Source organism: Artemia sp. Qi Xiang Cuo, chromosome 15 (genome assembly GCF_049724085.1).
Source record: "Artemia sp. Qi Xiang Cuo chromosome 15, ASM4972408v1, whole genome shotgun sequence".
NCBI classification, from domain to species: domain Eukaryota; kingdom Metazoa; phylum Arthropoda; class Branchiopoda; order Anostraca; family Artemiidae; genus Artemia; species Artemia sp. Qi Xiang Cuo.
Window position 1 is genome coordinate 12,215,655 of NC_142808.1, and position 22,532 is coordinate 12,238,186.

A 22,532-nucleotide genomic window follows, 5' to 3' on the forward strand; every position below is an offset into this window, starting at 1 on the left:
CAAAATGGTACCTAAGCCTAATATTAACAGGTGTCCTACATCTACAATAGCCTAGACTAGGCCTGCATTACATAAAGACTGTTTGATTTAAAGAATCTGTATGAAGTACCTCCTATAATTGTCTTTATTAGTGACGCATGCCCAGGGCAATCAACAACAGTTATTTGGAACTTTGAGGCAGCTGTTTCTGATCTTAAGTGACCTGGAACATCCATGAAAAAAGAGCTAAAACCCAAATCTAAAGTAATTCCTCTCTCTACTGACTGTGGATTTTTATCAAAACTTGCAGTTGAACCAATTGTACTTAAGGCTGTTGACAGAGATGTTTTTCCACAATCAGCATGTCCAAGAATTCCTATATTAAAATTGATAACATTCATCTTCACTTCCAATAGGCCTACACGTTTTTAGAAATCAAATAATTTTTTTATGCTAGCCATATACTCAAGAATCGGCGGTTTTGATGTAACCATAAATACGTCTTCTATTGGTTCGTTTACACATTGCGGAAATCCATGCGCAAATCCGTCCGTATCTGTTCGAACTATGGCTAACATAACGCTGCGTTTTAAGGCAAATATTTCAAATTATTGCAACAGCATGACCTATGTTCTTACCCTATTCTAAAAGCTGTTGAACAATAGAGAGCCAAATGACCCCATTTTTCTTAGTTTTCTTATAGCCTGGGTGCGCAGGATCATATAAGCTGCGTGTAGCCTTGAACCAAAGTTATAAGATCGTGTAGTTTTTATAATCCATACTCATGATTTTATTCATTTAAAAATCTTGCCAAGATTCCGTCCTGATTTTACCAAAACGTTGCGGAAAGCTAGAGATTTTTTCTAGCACAAAAACGGACGGAATTTCCGCACGGATTGCTAAATCCGCATGAATTTCCGTAATGTGTAAACGAACCACAAGCCAAATTAGAAATGATAACGATCACACGTACATATGTTGAAAAATCTTAAACTCACCAATCATAACTTTTCTATTAAAAAGCTTAAGTTTCCTTCTAATTCTTTGAGTACTTTCCTGGTGGAAATGAGCTTTGCAATCAAAATGCACAAAATCCCTTTTTAGTGAAATTCCTTATGATTCAGTCTTCCAAGACAGAATTCTAAGAATTAAAACGAATTCAAAATCCTTAACCCTTTGTCAATTCGGACTAAGAAACTTAATAATGACAAAATACATGGAAAGCAAATTTAAAAAGTATTACAATTTCCCATGACTTACTTTATTTTTCATATACCAAGCTTGTTTATTGTCATTTTATCAACCCCCTTTCCAAATCCGAACAATCTGAAATATATTTCTGCATAAATGCTTGATATACATTTCAGTAGCATTGACAAGACTTCGTGAAACGTGATATTTTATGCTGCAAATGTGACCAAAAAATTGAAATAATACAACTGGTCATGTCCATAATTTGAGACTAAATAGCCTCCGGATTCTGATGGTTTTTTACCCTTCAATATCCAAGTTTTAGTCCAATAAGTGTATACACTATCAAGAACTGTAAAGCATTTTTGAGCTTAATGTGACCCCTTTCTCCTGCAAATAGGAATTTTTGTATATAAGGGGTTCGAGTTCCCTCTTGTAGACAATTTCCCTCCTGAGACAATTTCCCTCTTGTAGATAACGTTTTATGTTTTCCATACAATTCACCTCCCAAAACCAATCCTTGCATAAGTGTCTAAAATACAGATAAGTGATATTCAATGCCATACGATTGATGAAGACCAGAATATTGGAAGCTGCAGTAATGACTGTGGTCAAGTATGGTTCTGAAGTGTGGGCACTCCAAAAGGTGGAGGAGGATCTGCTAGATATTTCCCAAAGAATTCATAAAAAAAACCATCACCTACTACATATTTTAAAAAATTACAAGCAGAATCTAATCTAAAAAGGACTATAATAGATGCTAAATATAAATACTGGAATAATTTTGCAAATAATCTCTACAGAGAAACACATGAGCCAATTATACATAAAGTCATAAGCCACATCTGTGGGGAAAAGACTTCTCCCAACCCCCTCCTGTATGAGCTTATACATAATAATACCCATTATGACAATGATAATGAAAAAGCTAAGCTATTTGCAACTCTTTTTGTTAACAAGCTAACATCAAATAATCAAAATGTCCCAAATTCCTATGAACCCAAGTTGCCAACCACGCCCAGGATCCGAGTATATAACTAGCACATTTTGAATCCAGGAAATGAATAATGCAATACATCATATTAGGACCAAAACTAGTGGCAGGTATGACAATATACACCCTACATGGATAAAGAATATCACCCCTTCATGCAAACAAGAAATGCTAAATTGTTATAATCACGCTTGGGCATCTTCTATGTTCCCCAATATATGGAAATGTTCATCCCTCCTACCAATTCTAAAGAAAAAAAAACTAAAAGAGAACCCTTAGTCCTATAGACTCATAATGATTGCTCCCGTGATGGGGAAAATAGGGGAGAAAATGATAAATCAGAGACTCCTCTGATTTGCTGGAAACAACACCATGGTCCATCACACTCAAACTGGATTCAAGAAACACCACTTCTCAACAGATGCTTTCATTTTGCTAACAAATGCAATAAATGAATCTTTCTCAAAAAATAATGTCCTAGTTGCAGCTTTCCTAGATTTTGAAGGGGCATATGACAATGTGAACCACCAAATCCTTTTAAACAAACTTGCAAACCTTGGAGTACCCCCTAAGCTATTATCTTTTATTAAATTCTTCATAGAAGTGCGAAGTTTCATTGTTTGTGTTGGTTCAGCCTCTTCACCCCAAAAGACAACAACCAAAGGCCTACCTCAGGGAGCAGTCCTCAGTTGCCTCCTGTTTGCCCTATATCTCAGGGACATGAACCTACCCCACAAAAATCTACAATATGCTGACAATCTGGTGCTGTGGTCATCTGGCAACACCTTTGAGATAGCACAGTCAAATCTGCAAAAGTCACTTTTCCAATTTGAAAAATTATCTCAACATTCAGACTTACCCATTGCACCTACCAAGTCAAAAATAATCCAATTTCACCAAAAGCAAAACCATGTTAATGCAAAACTAACTAAATAGAAAAAACTATTCCAGAAGATAATCATATTAATTACCTAGGTCTCATGCTTGACCAAAAACTTAATTTCCACCTCCACATTTCAAACACAATAAAAAAATGCTAAAGAAAAACAAATATACTAAAAAGACTTCTTTCCACACTTTGGGGCCGTAAGGAGAAAACCTTACTCCAGTTTTACAAATCACATGTAAGACCCCATATTGACTATGGGCTCATCGTCTATGGTGATTGTGCAAAGACCCAGATGCAAAAAATTGAAACAACACAAAATGATATAATATGTCTCACATTTGGTCTTAGGAAACCCACAAGCACCAAGTTTCTGCTTATGGAGAGTGGATTAACAACAATAAGGGAGAGACGTAGCTTTCTCTTGACAAAACATTTTACAAAAATTGAATCAAATAGCTCACACACACTACATAACTGGTTAAGAAATCCAGCCATGTATAGAGGCATTGCAGATGAGTATGCCAATATTCAGAAGAAGTTCCCCATACCAGCAAAGTCTATTGCACCCACTTTCCCCCAATCCCCTCCATGGAATTGGTCAAGTCCCATAATCAATACTGACTTCTCAAAGTGGAATAAAGATTTAACCCCCATTGCTTTTGTCCAGAAAAAATTTGCAGAACTTTATACAATTACCTATAAAAATCACTTCCAAATAAATGTTGATGGGACAAAAATGAATGAGAAGGTTGAAAGTGGTGCTTTCCTTCCTCACCTGAAAATTGCAATGGGCGTGAGATTATATAATAATTTATCTATAATGTCTGCTGAGTTAAATGCCATAATCATGGCATTAGAACACCTTAAGGAAAACCAACCTTTGATTGCAAATTCAAGTAATATTATCATATATTCTGACTCTCTATCAAGCCTTGAGTTGCTGGCCTCAGCTCCTCAGTATAAGTTGGACATTGACAATTATCATTGTCTCAGTATTATAGATAATCTTGCTTCAAGTGGCACAAGAACTTATTTTCAGTATATTCCTAGTCACTCTGGCATAAGTGGTAATCATAAGGTTGATGAAATAGCAAAAAATGCTATAAATATTGACCAGCCAAGTGGGAGACCAATCCCAATTAGAGATATTTACCAATGGAGGCTATCAGATATTAATTTTAATAACATTAATCCTATCCTTTCCCCCTTTCCCAATAAGTATCTTTCTAAAATTTTTCATAGAATTTGTTCTGGAACAAATGGACTAAATTTTTTTGCATTCTCATACAAGTTTTCTAATTCAAGTGGTTCAATTCCCCTGTCCCCTCTTTGCAGGCATTGTAATATGAATAATGAAACAATTGACCATTGCCTATTTGAATGTAATATGCTGACGTCTGCACAGCATACCTTGCTTTGTAAACTGTTAAAATACTTTAAACACCACAAAATCTCACAATCAGCCAAGAGCCTAGCCAACTATACCTGCACACAGAGCACAGAAATTGATATCTATCATTTTATATTTGAACTCCTTGAGTTAAAAGATCTACTGAAAGATACCTGAGAATATTTAATAAATAAGAGACAACCAAGGCAGTAGCTCTGTTGCCCACAGAGTGAAGCAAAAAGAAAAGGGCTAAATAGTATCAAATGAATAGCCTGCCTGCTGTGAATTAGAAGAATGAAAAACAAGTTGGTAAAATACAGCTTCAAAAATTACTTTCAGCTCCCCAAAACCCTGACTACATGAGGTCACTTGGTAAAAGTGTTCAAATCCCATGCCCAAAAAAATCAAGAGCCAATTTCTGGAGTGTAAGAGCTGCAGACAACCAGAACAGTCTCCCAGAAAGTGTTGTGAAAGCAGACACCCTAAATGCATTCAAAAATGGACTTGACTGATTCTGGAAAGAACACATGTACACATACAACTCTTAAAACATCTGACTTTAGTGACTTAAAACTGTTAACACTACCATCTATACATACTCCTCCAAAGTTGATGTTATGCTGAGGCTCTGCTGGCCATACATTCTGGGGAGACCCATACCCACAGTTTAAATTGCAGTATCAGATAGCCAAGTATCAGAGAAACAAGACTTGGCAAAGCAACTGACAGCCATCTAGAGAGTACTATAACAGGGATGTTTCCCCAAAGGCACTGAGGATCCTGTAAGTATAATAACCTTACTCAGAATTTCAATTTTAAGCCCTTTATGGTCCCTAAAAGATGATACATTTTCTCTAATTTTTGGGTATAGAAAAGGGTTCAAACATTGCCTTAAAACTTACTATTTAATTAATTAAATCCATCTTGTTAAAGTTATATTTCAACAGGCATTGACTGTTCATGATCAACAGGATAAAGAATAAGAATGTTGGTTTTGAGAATCTTTTTTGCCATGCTTAGTCTTTGCCATTCACCTAACAGAAAAAGAAGAATGTTTAAAATAGCAAAACTCATTTCAAAATTGTTCATCCAACTGTGTTGTGAAAAATGACTAGCGTTCCCCTTAGGCAAAACTCAGTGTTTTTTACACTTTCACAGCCCCCCCCCCCATTGTGCCTACAAGTCCAGTGGACATTGTCTGTCATGAGTCAACCCAAAAATCTTGGTCACCACTACTGTAATTCCACTGGGCTTTCCCAGTAGCAAAAGCTCATATAATACAAACAATCTCAGTTGCATGTAAGTCCAATGGATGATAGACTATCATCTAGTGGTGAAAATACTCATTTTATACAAAAAAAAGTCATGCCAGCTTTTCCTCTCACAGAGACTATCTGTCTTGGCTTTACTCTAATTAGACATGGCTTGGCTCTTAAGTGTTTCATAAATTCTACCAATTTGATAACCTAATTCAAATACCTGTGGATTACATAACTTTGAAGAAATGGGTTTATAATTGTAGAGTTTTCTGTTCAAGTGTATGCAGGTAGGTTAAGCGTAAGCAGGTAGCGTAAGCAGGTAGCATAAACAGGTAAGCATCAAACAGTTAAGCATCTAATTGTGACCCAAGCACCTACAAAATAAATATAAATAAATAATCGAATAAGTAAGAAACAATGTATGGAATGCACTTCAATAGAGAACTCTACATCTTCCTTCTTTTGGACTTGCTGGCTCTTCAAGTCATCAAAGGAGATCATCGTAGCTATAGATTTAATCTAGACGGCGTCTTCAAAATCCTCCCGGATCTTGTCGGGTTCACATTTGGCTGCGCTGCAAACGACGTTGTTCCAGCTTTGGAACCAGAAGGTGAGTTCTGCGATTTCTGAACGCTTGGTTGTTGATTTGCTCTTGGCGTCTCGAAAGATTCTTCGCGTGGGCTAAGCTTTCGACTGGCGTCGCTCGATGGACTCGATTTCGTGGGGGATAAATATGATGATTCGGGTACTAAAGGTACCTCCATGCTCGTTAATGTTGTTCCGTTGTTCTGCAGGTATGTGCAGCCATTAGTACTGTATCTGGGGCGTATAAACGTCCTGTTGCGTCGGTATACTGTTCCGTCTTCTGTCTCAACAGTGAGTGAACGGTCACTTGACTCGTCGTATCTGCCGGTTACGTGGGCCTTGATCCATCTTTCTTTTGCTTGTCCAGTTTTATTGAGCCATACTGGCTGGCCTGGTGCAAACGGTTTGATCGGATGTGTATGTCTGTCATAGGCCTCCTTCTTAGCTTCTTGTTGCTTTTTTCTGGCCTCCTTGTACTCCTGATTGGGCACAGCTTTTGGCACGAAGTTGTGTTCTATTGACGGCATTACCAATCTTATCTGGCGGCTCATCAGTAGCTGTGCTGGAGAAGCTAAATTGTCTACGGGGGTGTTGCGGTATTCAAGGAGGGCTAGATATGGGTCTGATTTGTCAGCCAGTGCTTTTGACATTAGCCTTTTGACTGTCTGGACCGCTTTTTTGCTGAGGCTGTTGCTTTGAGGATATCTGGGGCTGGACGTGCGGTGCGTGATTCTCCATCGTTCTGCAAAGTTTCTGAATTCATCTGCTGCAAATTGGGGGCCGTTGTCGGAGGTAAGTATTTGTGGGATCCCGTGTCTTGCAAATTGGCTCTTTAGCTTGGTTATAACGCTTCCCGAGCTGGTACTGTCTAGTTTGTCCACCTCGATGTATCGACTGTAATAGTCGGTAGTTACCAAATAATTCCTTCCTTCCCAAAACAGTAAGTCAGTACCTACATGTTCCCATGGGTACTCAGGAATTTCTGAGTTCAGGAGAGGTTCTTGTTGCTGGCAAAAACTGAATCGTTGGCATATATCACAACCGGAAATGTACTTGGTGATATCAGCAGTGATGTTTGGCCAGAAAACGCACGTGCGTGCACGTTGTTTTGTTTTAACAACGCCTAGATGGGCTGTATGTAGACGGTTCATGATTTCTTGGCGCATACGTATTGGTATTATGATTTGGTCGCCCTTTAACAGGATACCTTGGTGCGTTGCCAGTTCATTCCTGTAGTTTCAATATTCTTGTATTTCATTTGGGCACTGTTTTTCTGTGCTCTGGCCATCCTTTTCTGATCGTATCGGCTATAATCTGCATTTCCGAGTCGTCTTTGGTACAATTGGCTATGGTTTGCACCATTTCATCTTTGATTGGAATGTTTTTGATTACATTATGCACATGTAGTTCAGCCTGAAGTTCCTATTCTGGGTCTGTGTCTTCAATATGCATACGTGACAGGGTATCAGCAACGGGGATTTCTGGTCCTGGTCTGTATGTAAATGTAAGGTCGTATGGCTGAATGGCTAGCATCATCCATTGTAGTCTAGGTGGTGCCTTACTGATAGGTTTTCTCAAAATATTTTCAAGTGGCTTGTGATCTGTAATGATAGAGACCTTTCTTCCGAATATATACTGATGAAAGTGTTTGCATGCAAATACTATGCCCAATAGTTCTTTCTCAATCTGAGAGTATCTTTGTTCTGTATCACTAAGGGATCGTGAACCAAAGGCTACTGTTTCATCTTTCACCAGTAACTGCGCTCCTAACCCATGCTGAGATGCATCGACAATTATTTCGACTCCCTGGCAATTTGTGTCGAAATACGAGAGATGTTCACACAAGGATTTTCGAATGACCTGGCAAGCGTCGCTGTGCACCTTCTTCCATACGAATTCCTTAGCTTTTCCAAGTTCTCGCAAAGGCTGGTTTAGAATGGATAATTTTGGTATGTATCTGGACAGATAATTAAACATCCCAAGCAATGTCTGCAGTTCCTCTTTGTTCTTTGGTTCTGGCATTTCAGCAATGGCTCTGGTTTTGTTGGGATCCGGTTTCACACCCTCGGTTGTTAGCAAATGGCCAAAATATGGAATGACTTTTGCATTGAATATGCACTTGTCTCTGTTAAATTTGACTCCTTTTTCTCGTGCTCTCTGGAGGACTGCTTTTAGTTGGGCATCATGGTTTTCCGTACTTGTTCCTACACCTGCTATATCATCCACTATTAGACCCAGGCCTAATCCTTCGAATGCCTCTTCCATTCGGCGCTGGTACTCATCTTGAGCTGAAATTATTCCGAATGGGTATCTTCTCCACTTAAATCTCCCAAACATGGTATTAAATGTTGTGAGATCTGATGATGCATCATCCAGTACCATCGACCAGTATCCATGTCTGGCATCTAATTTGAATAGGTTCTGGGCACCGTGGCACTTGTTGGCAATGTCATCAAACGTTGGTATTGGATAATGTGATCTTTGTGTCCATTTATTTAGTTCTACAGGGTCAAGACAAATACGGATTTCACTATTGGGCTTCTGCATAATGACTATAGAGTTAACCCACTCTGTTGGCTCTGTTACTTTTTCAATTATTCCAGAGCTGACAAGTCGTTCTAACTCGTTTTTTAGTTTATTTTGAACTGCCATAGGGACTCTTCTTGGTGGTTGTACTGAGGGTATTGCCCCTGGTTTTAGATGTATCTTGCATTTCCCAGGCATTTTTCCAAAGCCTTCAAACACGTCTTTATATTCTGCCAAAATCTGATCTGTAGAATTGGCCACTGGGATGTGCTCTACATTCTAGATGAATTTGATTAGATTCATTATGACACTGGTCTGTCTGCTAAGTATCGGCTCTTTATCTGTGTCAACCACATAGAAGTTGTGTATTTGGGGTTCCCTGTCTTTGTACTGAGCCTCTAAATGACATATACCAGTGACTTTCAACGGTTCCCCAGTATAGCTTGTAAGAATGTCTGAGGATGGTATTATTTTTGGCCTTGGAACCATCTTGTCAATGGTCCGGGTTGGTATGACGTTTGCTTCAGCACCTGTGTCTATTTTAAATTCCACATTCATTCTTTCTTTCGTCAGATACAGTTTGGCCACTGGCTCGTTATAAGTTTCTTCTTTGCTCTGAATACTTTCAATGAAGTACTGTGACGGTGCTTCTGTACTACTTTCGCCTGTTTCAATACTATGAACGTTTCGTTGACTGCTTCTGCACATTTTAGCAAAATGATTAAGCTTCTTACATTTTATGCAGCTTTTTCCTTTGGCAGGGCATTGATGACTTTTGCGGAATACCCCACCACAATTGTAGCACTTTGGAAACTCTCCGAAATCCTTTGGAGGACAACTATGTCCAGGTGTGAAATTTCCGCCACATTTGTAGCATTTTCTGCCTTGTCTTGCTACTATATCCACTTCTTGCTTGATATATACTTTTGAGTGTTCCTGATTGGACATTATCATTAATTGTGCTTCGGTCGGTTCTGCAGCTCTGCAAGTAGCTACTGCACGAGATAGAGTTAGTCCTGCACCTTCACTAAGTAGTCGTTCGCGGATTTTGTCCTGCTTGACTCCAAAAACTATACGATCTCTTATCATCTCATCACTGGTTGTCCCAAATTCGCATTCGTTTGCGGTGATGCGCAACTCGGTAAGGCACTGTTCTATTGATTCACTGTCTCTCTGATTACGTTTATGAAACTGTTATCTGGCAAATATCGGATTTGCAAGTGGCTCAACATGTTCGCTAAACTTCCTTAAATATGTGGTGACATTGTCTCTTTCAGCAGCAGTTAATGTCCATGTATTAAAAATGTCTCTGCCTTTTTCACCTGCCCATATCAGTAAGTATGAGCATTTCACTGCATCCTCTTTTCCATTAAGAGGTCCAGTAAACATGAGTTCGGCATGTTGCTTGAAATGGGACCAGGCAGCTTTCAAGTTTGTTGCATCCCAGTCTATAGATGGGCATGATCCATATTCCATGATGTATTCCTTACACTTCTGACACCATGTAGAGTTTTCTGTTCAAGTGTATGCAGGTAGGTTAAGCGTAAGCAGGTAGGTTAAGCATAAGCAGGTAGCATAAACAGGTAAGCATCAAACAGTTAAGCATCTATTGTGACCCAAGCACCTACAAAATAAATATAAATAAATAATCGAATAAGTAAGAAACAATGTATGGAATGCACTTCAATAGAGAACTCCACAATAATCAAATAGTAAGCTAAGTTTGAAACCAATATTTGACCCATTTTCATAGCTATAAATATAAACGTTATAGCTACAAATTCATCATCTTCAAGGTTCCATAAAGAGTTTAAAACTGAATTTCTAAGTAAAGCAATTATTATATTCTGAAAGAGCATAAAAAAGGCATCAAGTTACCTAATAGTGCATCAAGGCACCTAATTCATAGGTCAGTAATCAAAATATTCCACCATTACCATTGATGTTGCTTCTTTGCCCATAAATTTGTTTGAAGAAAAGAATGATGCATCGCAAACTGCAAGGAACATAGCAAATATAAGCCTATACTTTGGGCTAGGCTATATATTTGCACATTAGGGGTGATCAAGGTAAATTAAAGTGTTTTAGGAATGATATAAATAAGTATTTTATGATTTTTTAAGATGTTTTCAAAATTTGATAGTAGGCTATTTTCTTTTGAGCACTAAGTGCACACCAATAGGTTACCTTTTATAGTTTTTCCTTAAGGAAAGTGGGAGTACTAAGCTAATACCAATTAAATCAAAACAGTAGGGTTAAAATGGTGGTAAAATTATACTTTAGCTACTTTTGGCAGTAAAGTTCTACAAAATCATATTATTGAGTTAGGACTAAAGTGAATACACCATTTGATGCCTTTTTTTTATGCTGATTACAAATATAATAAGCATTTCTATTGGAAATGAATTTCAGCCCCCCCCCCTATATATGCCAATTCAGAGTTAGGTTGGGTTAGGTATAGCCTATATAGGGTTAGGTTATTTCCGATAGAAATACTTATTATAATCGTAATCAGCATAAAAAAGGCATTGAATGGTGTATTCACTTTAGTCCTAACTCAATAATATGATTTCGTAGAACTTTACCCTTTTGGCTATCTTGGAAAGAAGTAAGGGTAGGAAAATGAAACTGTCAGGAACAGGTCTACAGGCTAAAGTATGTCCAGGGAAGGTATTTTGAAGTACCTACCTCTACTCTTCCTCCCTCTAGAGGGTCAATATTTGACAAAACAGCATTTTACATTAATTTTCAGCTATCAGTTTCTTTTTTCTGGCTTTAGTTCTGAAAATCTAATTCTGTTATTTGAGTAGAATTTTAAGCCATATCAATGTTTTTTTGTTGTTATTTTTTTCAAAATTTAGAAAATGTATTTGCATATCTTTAAAACCTTATAAATTGGAAATGAACAAAGTTGTGAAGCTGAAAACAATTTTGTGGTTCTTCATTTAAGCAGAAGCTGTATTTTTCAAAGTTCTACTTTTATAACACACAAATTTTTAATGGTCACCAAATGTCAGGATGGCCCTCTAGAGGAAGGAGTAGAGGTAAATGCTTCAAACTTCCCAGGACATAGGCCTACTTTAGCCTGTAGACCCATCCCTGAAAGTTTCATTTTCCTAACCTAACCCCTTTCCAAGATAGCCAAAAGTACCTAAAGTATAATTTTACCAAAATGGTACCTAAGCCTAATATTAACAGGTGTCCTGCATCTACAATAGCCTAGACTAGGCCTGCATTACATAAAGACTGTTTGATTTAAAGAATCTGTATGAAGTACCTTAATTACCTTAATTCGCACTTCGGAGCAAATTAAGGTCCATACTGGATCTGTTGTGCTCCGGGTCAAATGATGGCAAAAATTCGTCACTGTGTTAGGGCCCAGTGACACGCCATAGGAGATGTCTGCTGGAGAGATGCAATTTAAGCCCACTCGGTAGCGGTGGCCACGAGGTTGGTATGACCCGTAAAGACCATTCTCAGTGGTATAGAGCTGATACCGCCGCACAAAAGCAACTTCGGATTGAGTATGCGCGATGGTTGGGTATGACAAGCAGCATCAGCCTCCTAGCAAGACCCTCATTATGATAAAGTTGGCATCAGTCAGTAGTTGAGTGGGACGGACAGTCCCACTCATATTTCCATGGCTTGTTATTCCATTCCATGTCAAGTCTGGACTTGAAGGACGCAGCCGTAGGTGCAGTCGCCGTTTCAGCTTGAAGGCTATTCCACTCGTTGACAACACGCTCGAAGAAGAAGTGGTGCCACACTTATGTTTTAACAAAACGTTTTGACAGCTTATGTGAGTGTCCTCTTGTCTGGTGCTGACGTAAATGTTTGGTAAAGAGGGGGTTCTGTGGTTGTGCGTTATACTTGTAAGTCAGCATCATATCATCACGGCGGCGTCTGAAGTAGTCCCCGAAGCCGCGCAGCGCCGAAATGACGGCGGCGATTGTGTGATTCAGTATCGGCGGCGGCGCCCCGCCCGGCCCGCCGAAATTTTTTTGGCGGTGCGCCGCCGATTTTAGACCGGCGGCCCCCCCCCGCGCGCCGCTTTTTCTAATTAAAATAATAATAAAAATTCCACTTCACCAAGCACGTTCAGCCTCGAGTTTACTAAGGATGTTCAAATGGTTGACTAAAAACATACAGGAAAAATATGACAAAAAAAGATTATTTTGGGCCATGCGGAAAGTGTTTATGTTCACAGTCGATCAGACAAAGTAGAATTCTCATTTTTAGCTACTAGACCCAGGGAAACCTATGTTGTTAAAGGAAGTGAAAAAAAAAAAAAACAAATAACAACATCGGAAAAACACTATATACAAATCAGATACCATGGCTTAACAACACCAACAATTTTAAATCAGCGGTTACATCACTTCAGTTACAATTGATGTAACAAAAGTCAGTTTGTTCACTCTTCCTGGAGCCATTGATCTTTTTGCAGTCACTATCAGTCCTGTCGTGATAAAAAACCGTTTAGCTGGGGCACATGTGGCCGGTATAGCCAGAACTTGACGAGCGTAAACTGCCACTCGCGGGATCTGATACTATAACTGTACCTTGGGGTCCCACAGAATGCCACAAATGGGCTTCTTCTTTTCATCTGCTGAAACAAATCGTTTTATACGGAAAAAAAAACATGCAACGTGACCCGAGGACTCCTGAGGCGTGCTCGTCCTGAGTACCTAAACTGCACATTTGCTTTCTGATCTGATCATTATGTAATTAACATTTGAAATTTTATTCTGAAAGAAATATCCAATATGGGGCGATTTAAGTCAAAATTTAGGGCTACTTCAACTTCAGTGTCCTCTGCTAACTGTGCAAAAATATATAATTCATTTCTATAGATGTATTTCTATAATAGCTCTAAATAATCTACCAAGCGGGAAACTACCGCAAATCAGGATCGATAAATAAATGAAACCCAAAACGAACAAAAATAACAATAAATAACTGAGTCAAACTCAAAACGAGCAGAAATTAACATAAGTAGGGCTCAAAACCCCCATGCCTTCCCATGGCCAGAACATAATATTCACTTTACTGAAAAAATATAAATGTTTTCACTTTTATAACTTTAATAAATCAAATAATATTAACATTTTGATTACTAAATATCAGTATATGTATATTAAACTGAAAATGCATATTTATTTGTAGTTTTGTCAGTAAAGTACAAATTATGTTCATGCCTTGGGAAGACATAGGGGTTTTGCGCTCTAATCATACTACTTTTTGCTTGTTTTGAGTTTCACTTAGTTATTTATTGTAATTTCTTCTTGTTTTGGGTTTCATTTATTTATCGATGCTGACTTGTGATAGTTTCACGCTTGGTGGATTATTTGATTTTAATTTTGCTCATTTTTGGTTTAATTGAGTTCTTTACTTTTTTTTGAAAAAACTTATTTTTTGGAAACAGTTTTTTTAAATTTAATTTCGGTTCGTTTTATTTTGACATAGTCTTTTCAGGGAAAAAGAAAATCATACTTTAAATCTTTTCTTTTTTGTAAAAATTTATAGTTTGGTCTGCTATTTGTATGCTGGAAAACAATTTTCAGCAAAATTTAACAACATAGACCCTTATAAAAATCTGGACACAAATAATAGTGTTTAATTTAGTTACCTCCTCTAGTTGACCTGAAATGGAAAACTTGATAACATTCGCAAAAAAAAATGTTTACTTTCTTTGATAGCTTGGATACACTTACGCTATTTTGATTTTGTCAAATCTTAAGAGCAGAAGAAGCCCTGAAAGTTTGAACATAATACCCTCAGTTGTTCTTGGGATACTGCTGAGATGCCTTATTTGTAATTAGCATAAACACAGGGCATTTTGATTTAATCTTAAGGAAACTTTCAATTTTAAAAAATAAAGGAAATTGGGTGGGTTGCGGGGGTAGGGGTATTAGTTTCCCTCCAATCACTTTTGACTAATAAAAAGGACATTAATAAAAAAAGCCCTTTTTATTTTCAATCAAATGAGCCCTTTTCGAAGTTCGTACGACAACTTCTTCGATACGAAATGCCCTGGTCTAAACAACAACAACAATAAAAAAATAATACATTATACCCACATCAATCTTTACTATAAAAATGTCAAGCCTTCGAATCACTTTCGATTATTAAAAAGGGCACTAGGCTTTTCAATTTCCAAACTAATGATCCCTTTTTGAGTTTCTACGACAACACTTCGTACAAACACCTTATATGCCCCCAGGGCATAAATTACAACCCTTACCCTAAGGGCTGTGAGGGTTGTTGTCATCCTCTAAGACCTAATTTCTAGAACTTTCAACTACGTTAAACAAAATGGCTATCTCAAAATTTTTATTGCATGTGTTTCGGGAATTGGTGGGCGTGGAAGGGGAGTTAGTTGCATTCCAATAATTTTCGAATATTAAAAAGGGCACAAGCCACTCCTATCTCTAATTGAATGAGCCCTTTTCGAAGTTTCTACGACAACTTCTTCGATATAAAAAGCCCTGGTCTAAAGGAAAAAATAATAAATAATACATTGTTCCAACATCATTCTTATATACCTCCAGGGCATAACTACAAAACCCTTGCCCTAAGAGTTGTAGGGGAGTAACCTCCTCAAAAAACATATTTTCTCTCTGGAAATCAGTTACTCTGAACAAAATGGCTATCTTAAAATTTTGATTGGATGTGTTTGGGGAAAGGGTGGATGTGGAAGGGATGTTAGCTGCCTTCCAATAACTTTCGAATATTAAAAAGGGCAATAGTTATTCCAATTTCCAATCTAATGAGCCCTTTTTGAATTTTTTTACTAAACCTCATTCGATACGAATTGTCCTTTTATGGAAAACAAAAAAAAAACAAAAAAAAAAATAAGAAATACATTGTACCAACATTGTTGTTTACTTAGACAACTTTATTGCACTGCCTATGACAACATCCTGAATTGCCTAATGCTCTTTTACCTACCTCTTTTCATCGGAAAAATCAGAAAGCAAAATGAACAGAATTTTAAAGTGGAAGGTAGAATTTTTGTTTCAAGAAAAATTTCTTCTTCTCCTTCCTATGAACCGCGATACACATGGCGAGCCCAAGATGACAGTATTTATTTTTAAGAAACAGATTAGCCGGGATGACGGTTGACGCCCGGAGGTCGATATCGATAACCAAAAAAGAGAAAAAAACGGCGGCGTATTAGTGACGCCGCCGCCAATAGAATCAGCGGCGGCGTCAGCGCACTGATGCAAGCTCAGCGGCGCGCCGCCGTTTTTTTTTAGGCGGCGCGCCGCCGCTTTTGGGCGCGGCTTCGGGGTCTAGTCTGAAGACAAGTGTTGGCAGCTGCATGCGTTCCAGTCTCTTGTTGTATGGGAGATCTCGTAGGCCAGCTATGCATTTCGTGGCACGTCTCTGAACTCCTTCGATTAGACTGGTGTCATTCTTATAAGAAGGGGAGGTGAGACACGTACCAAAATCCAAAACGGGTCTAATTGTCTTTATTAGTGACGCATGCCCAGGGCAATCAACAACAGTTATTTGGAACTTTGAGGCAGCTGTTTCTGATCTTAAGTGACCTGGAACATCCATGAAAAAAGAGCTAAAACCCAACTCTAAAGTAATTCCTCTCTCTACTGACTGTGGATTTTTATCAAAACTTGCAGTTGAACCAATTGTACTTAAGGCTGTTGACAGAGATGTTTTTCCACAATCAACATGTCCAAGAATTCCTATATTAAAATTGATAACATTCATCTTCACTTCCAATAGGCCTACACGTTTTTAGAAATCAAATAATTTTTTTATGCTAGCCATATACTCAAGAATCGGCGGTTTTGATGTAACCATAAATACGTCTTCTATTGGTTCGTTTACACATTGCGGAAATCCGTCCGTATCTGTTCGAACTATGGCTAAAATAACGCTGCGTTTTAAGGCAAATATTTCAAATTATTGCAACAGCATGACCTATGTTCTTACCCTATTCTAAAAGCTGTTGACCAATAGAGAGCCAAATGACCCCATTTTTCTTAGTTTTCTTATAGCCTGGGTGCGCAGGATCATATAAGCTGCGTGTAGCCTTGAACCAAAGTTATAAGATCGTGTAGTTTTTATAATCCATACTCATGATTTTATTCATTTAAAAATCTTGCCAAGATTCCGTCCTGATTTTACCAAAACGTTGCGGAAAGCTAGAGATTTTTTCTAGCACAAAAACGGACGGAATTTCCGCACGGATTGCTAAATCCGCATGAATTTCAGTAATGTGTAAACGAACCACAAGCCAAATTAGAAATGATAACGATCACACTTACATATGTGGAAAAATCTTAAACTCACCAATCATAACTTTTCTATTAAAAAGCTTAAGTTTCCTTCTAATTCTTTGAGTACTTTCCTGGTGGAAATGAGCTTTGCAATCAAAATGCACAAAATCCCTTTTTAGTGAAATTCCTTATGATTCAGTCTTCCAAGACAGAATTCTTAGAATTAAAACGAATTCAAAATCCTTAACCCTTTGTCAATTCGGACTAAGAAACTTAATAATGACAAAATACATGGAAAGCAAATTTAAAAAGTATTACAATTTCCCATGACTTACTTTATTTTTCATATACCAAGCTTGTTTATTGTCATTTTATCAACCCCCTTTCCAAATCCGAACAATCTGAAATATATTTCTGCATAAATGCTTGATATACATTTCAGTAGCATTGACAAGACTTCGTGAAACGTGATATTTTATGCTGCAAATGTGACCAAAAAATGGACATAATACAACTGGTCATGTCCATAATTTGAGACTAAATAGCCTCCGGATTCTGATGGTTTTTTACCCTTCAATATCCAAGTTTTAGTCCAATAAGTGTATACACTATCAAGAACTGTAAAGCATTTTTGAGCTTAATGTGACCCCTTTCTCCTGCAAACAGGAATTTTTGTATATAAGGGGTTCGAGTTCCCTCTTGTAGACAATTTCCCTCCTGAGACAATTTCCCTCTTGTAGATAACGTCTTATGTTTTCCATACAATTCACCTCCCACCTCACACTCCCAAAAAAAATCCTTGCATAAGTGTCTAAAATACAGATAAGTGATATTCAATGCCATACGATTGATGAAGACCAGAATATTGGAAGCTGCAGTAATGACTGTGGTCAAGTATGGTTCTGAAGTGTGGGCACTCCAAAAGGTGGAGGAGGATCTGCTAGATATTTCCCAAACAAATTACTACTACTACTACTAACAACTCAAAGCAGCACCAAGCCACCTGAAGCCAACACAGCTACGTACGCACCTCCTCCATCCCAATCTATTCAGAGCCTCCCTTTTTACACCCTCCCACGAAGTTCCTATTTCCTTTAAATCTTTCTTTATGAAGTCCTCCCACACTAGACAAGGACGACCTGCTTTTGTTTAGCCCTAGACGGTTGGTCGAAAAGAACAATCTTCGGCAATCTGTCATCCTTCATCCGCACACTATGCCCTAGCCACCTCAACCTTTCTTTTATTATAGCCCTAGAGAAAGGTATTTAATCTAAAAAAAATTGCCTACAGATTATTTTGGGTACAGGTCTAACTAACCGTGTCTCTAACAGTAAGCTATACGAAAAATTTGGTTCAATCCCACTTTCTAGGGCTATAATGAGAGACAGGTTGAGATGGCTAGGACACGTTCTACGGATGAGATATGACAGATTGCCAAATATCGTCCTTACTGGACAACCATCTAGGACCAAACAAGAAGCAAGTCCAAACAAACAAAGAACAACCAAACAAAGAGCATGGATTTGAATAGATAGGGAGGGAGGCGTGTGCAGGTAGCTGTGTTGGCCTCAGACGGCTTAGTGCTGCATTGAGTTGTTGTTAGTAGTAGTAGATATTCAATGTGGTTCGTTGACCTTCCTTTTTTGTAACTGCATCTCTTTACATAACACAGTGATGTGAAATTATACCCTCTCAGGGGAAGGCTCAATTTATTTTAGAGATTCCCACATTTCCACCTTATTGCTATCTTTCTTCATATTTTCTGTGAATATCAGCAAATTCCACGTTCTAGATTCAGTATATTCTATAAAGAAACAGTGGAGCATATCCTTTTTCCTGATCTAGACATTACAGTACCAAAATTCTGAACTAAACACAGCGGTAACAAAATTCGTACTTCATGGGAATTATTACTGTTCAGGACTTTTTAGTTATCAGATTTAAAGTCAATTTAAGTTTAAATGCATACCAGTGCCCCTCCCCCTAATGACTGGACATAGCCCTAGGGTCAGATTTGCAGTTACATCCATTGGTATTATGAATCAACTATTCAAGAGAAAAAAAATAATGTAAACCAACAAAATCACTAAAACGGCGAGTATTGTCTAAATGGTCAAAAAACTGGTTCAGTTCTGCCAAGAACAATCTCCTAGTTTTTTTTTCTTTTGGTAATCGGAGAATATAGTGTGATTCCATACTCTTTGGTCAGAAGCACAAATAAAGTGACAATTCGGTTTCACCCCATGCAATCTCAATTAAATCTTCCATATTTTATGCATCGTTGCATATGAGAAGGAAGGGGGAGGGGGGGTGGTAGTGGCAATACCCCAGGAAATGAACAATAAAATCCTCAAGACTTTCAGGGAAACACGAAGAAAATACGGTATTTAAAACCCAACTAATTATCAAAATACAAATACATATTAATTATACAACTTCGGATCAGATTACTCTCTTCTGGCCATTTCGAAACGACAATTTAAAATCTTAAACTTGGAATCTTATTTTTTTTATCCCTTTTCAAATGACAGAACAAAATTAATAAATGGGATAAATAAATGAATGACTAAGACATGGCAAGTAAAAATCCAGAGTTAAACAAATCAAAATACCTCTAACTTCCTCACCATGGGCGCCCATATGGGGGGGCTCTTGCCCCCCCCCTGGCTGAATGATGCTGCCTTATTTTTATATTTTTCTTCTGAGATTTCTATTATATAGCATTAAAAGTAGCAATTAGACGAAGTTTGCCCCCCCCTGGAATTCCTCTTATGGGCGCCCATGTTCCTCACCATTCGAAACAAAAAGAAAGATCATATTTTTGGCATGGATAAAACTAATATAAGCATTAATTTGTGGAAAACAAGGGTCAAACTGCCCGGGCATGGAAATTCTTAGAAAGCTCATCGGTTTTTCATGGTCTAGACCCTTTAACTAGAGGTGTAGAAGTTCAAACCAGTAGTCACAAAATATCGGAAGAAGGCTTTTTGAACAGATGCTGCAACATCTGGTACCCTTTTTAGGTAGTGAAAGAGACCACGCCACAGCAAAGTGCTGTTTTATGTCAAGAAGCATTAATTTGTGGAAAAAAGGGTCAAACTACCCGGGAATGCAAATTCTTAGAACGCTGATCGATTTTTCATGGTCTAGACCCTTGAACTAGATGTGTTAAGTTCGCAATACTGAAAACCAACTGTTGAGTCTCTTTTTCTCTTTATTGTGCCCGAAAGATTGTTTTGCGGCATCAGAGGTCGTAAACAATCACGAGGAGCTGGAAACTAATATCTCTAGCGTCTTTTCTTAAATCAGAAAAGATATTGCACCATACAGAAGTGCCATTTCAGCCACAAAGAAACAATATGGGCAAATAGGGCCACGTTGCCCATTTCAAAACATCATTTCTACCCAGGCTGGTAGAAATAGGGACAAATGTTATCAAAGCTGAGGTTAGTGGTAACTGTGGTACCACTATCCAGGAATACAAATTGTCTGAAAGCTAATCAAATTTTCAAAGTGTAAAACCTTTAGTTAGAAGTGTAGAGTTCGCCAAATTGAAAATCAAGGATACTCGCATTTTATAATGAGTAGTACAGCTGTTGCGTCTCTTACTGTTCTTTTTTTTTCCCAAAGGTTATTTTACGGAATCAAAGGTTATAAATAATCACGAGAAGGCTGGATACCAATAATTTTAGTGTCTATTTAAGTCAGAAAAGATATTGCGCCACAACAAAGCACCATTTCTGCCACACAAAAAACAAATTGGGGCAAATAAAGCCACAATTCAAGTGAGTGAAAATTCTTCCAGTTTCTTCAAGAGTTTAAAAACGATTACCACAAAACTGCCAGATAAACTATAAACTGAACTCGAACAAGAAAAATGATTTGAAAGTAATTTATATTTTAGATCAACGAACAATAAAACTCAAAAGTTTATAGAAACACAAAATAGTAACAAAAAAAAGTCAAAATGACCAGAAAAAAACATACTGAGCTAAAATGAACAACAATAATCGATGATTGAGTAAATCAGGAAAACAAACAATAGATAAGCACAAATTAGAAAATCCCCTTTGTTACTCTCAAGATATGTACAGGCAGCCCTAATGCAGAGACGGTTTTAGGGGGGGACAGAGGGGGCACTTGCCCCGGGCGCAGACATTTTAGGGACACAAAATTTCATATAAATAATCTAACGATTGATATCGATTTTAATTTTCATTAAAATAGAGTAGAGGGCGCAGTTGGCAGCAAGTATAAGTAAATTGAATCCAAATTTTTCCTCACCATTCCTTGAAAATAAAAGTAAGTAGACCGAATTTAATGTTTTCTATGATATTTCATATTCAATTTTTTTTTAAATAAATGATTTTTATTAATAAATGAAAAATTTTAGGAGAAAGAAGAGGAGGAGGGGTGTTAATCAAGATTTTGCCCTGGGCGAAACAGAGGTCAGTACCACCGCTGCCCCAATGTATACCTTATGCTAGTGTCCTAAACGTAATTGATAAGATATTCTATCTCTATTAGAATAGATATAGAAATAGAGATAGATATATTAGAGATAGAAATATTTCTATCCCTCATGCAAAATAGTCTTCCATTAAGCTTAGCAATTCTGAACGATTCTCCCGAATGCGATTAAAAGGTCATTTCTCGAACGCGATTAGATTTAAGAGGCGCTGTCGTCCGTGACACAAATCTTAAAGGAAATAAAAAGATATAGTTTTTTTCTTTCTATTTATTGTTTTGTAGACTTTCGTCAAACCTGAGTGGTGATATTAAACGATGTTGGAAAATATTTACCCCCGTGAGAACTATCAAGCTAACGAACAAGCATTGCGAGGTGGAAGCTTCATGAGAGGAAGTAAGAATTGAGCTCTGAATAGTGACGTTGAGCAGCATGCGCGACCAGGTTAGTTGCGACGGCAGCCTGGTGTTGCGACGATTGCACCAGTTTTTGTAAAAACGGCTAGATTTAAGAGCCGGTACGGTCCAAGACCGTACCTTTTAAAGACAATAATAGAACATGCGAGAGACGGATTTTTTTAAATTCCCGAAATTTTATTTTCATAATTATTATAGGCCTGCAAGACCAGGCAAAGCAGTTTTGATTGAAATGGCACATAGCACATTTTGAAAACAATTGAAACTAATCAGCATCTCCGAACACCAAAAAAGGTAGCAGAAAGCGATTTCAACTAATTGTGTTTACTATAGGACGCTGAAGTAAAAAAAATCAAAATTCAAAAAAATATCACACATCTTATGAACTAGTGCAATAGTTTTGACTCCCAAGCATACCCTAGGTTCCAGAATTTGTGGTATCCCAGCAGACTATTCAACAAATTTTCCAGCATACCAGAGCAGGGGTTGGTAACGTTAGCTTTAAGAATAAGTATTCTTTCTGTACGATCATTATCAAAACACGACCTGTTACCAAATAGAACAAAATCAAATGATTTTGCATTATTATTTT

The 22,532-nt window shown here is 37.7% G+C and overlaps 2 protein-coding genes and 1 long non-coding RNA gene across 5 annotated transcripts in view; all 3 read right to left on the reverse strand.

The window, feature by feature from the left end:
• The window catches only part of eEFSec (eukaryotic translation elongation factor, selenocysteine-specific), a 77,589-nt gene extending 76,838 nt beyond the window's left edge, over positions 1-751 (reverse strand). The window contains exon 1 of one of the 2 annotated variants that reach the window (XM_089101788.1): positions 618-751. Coding sequence is in view for 1 of the 2 variants with exons in the window: in XM_089101786.1 (XP_088957912.1) it covers positions 110-380 (271 nt within the window). In the remaining variant the exon portion in view is untranslated. Of the gene's footprint in view, positions 1-109; positions 406-617 lie in introns of those variants that run through there. The other variant, XM_089101786.1, reaches the window with a different exon arrangement.
• LOC148943326 (centrosome-associated zinc finger protein Cp190-like) overlaps positions 1-22,532 on the reverse strand; it is a 651,851-nt gene that overhangs the window by 399,162 nt on the left and 230,157 nt on the right. The window lies entirely within an intron of this gene.
• Positions 1-22,532, reverse strand: part of LOC148943328 (uncharacterized) — a 406,409-nt gene that overhangs the window by 292,881 nt on the left and 90,996 nt on the right. The gene's annotated exons all lie outside the window — the stretch shown is intronic.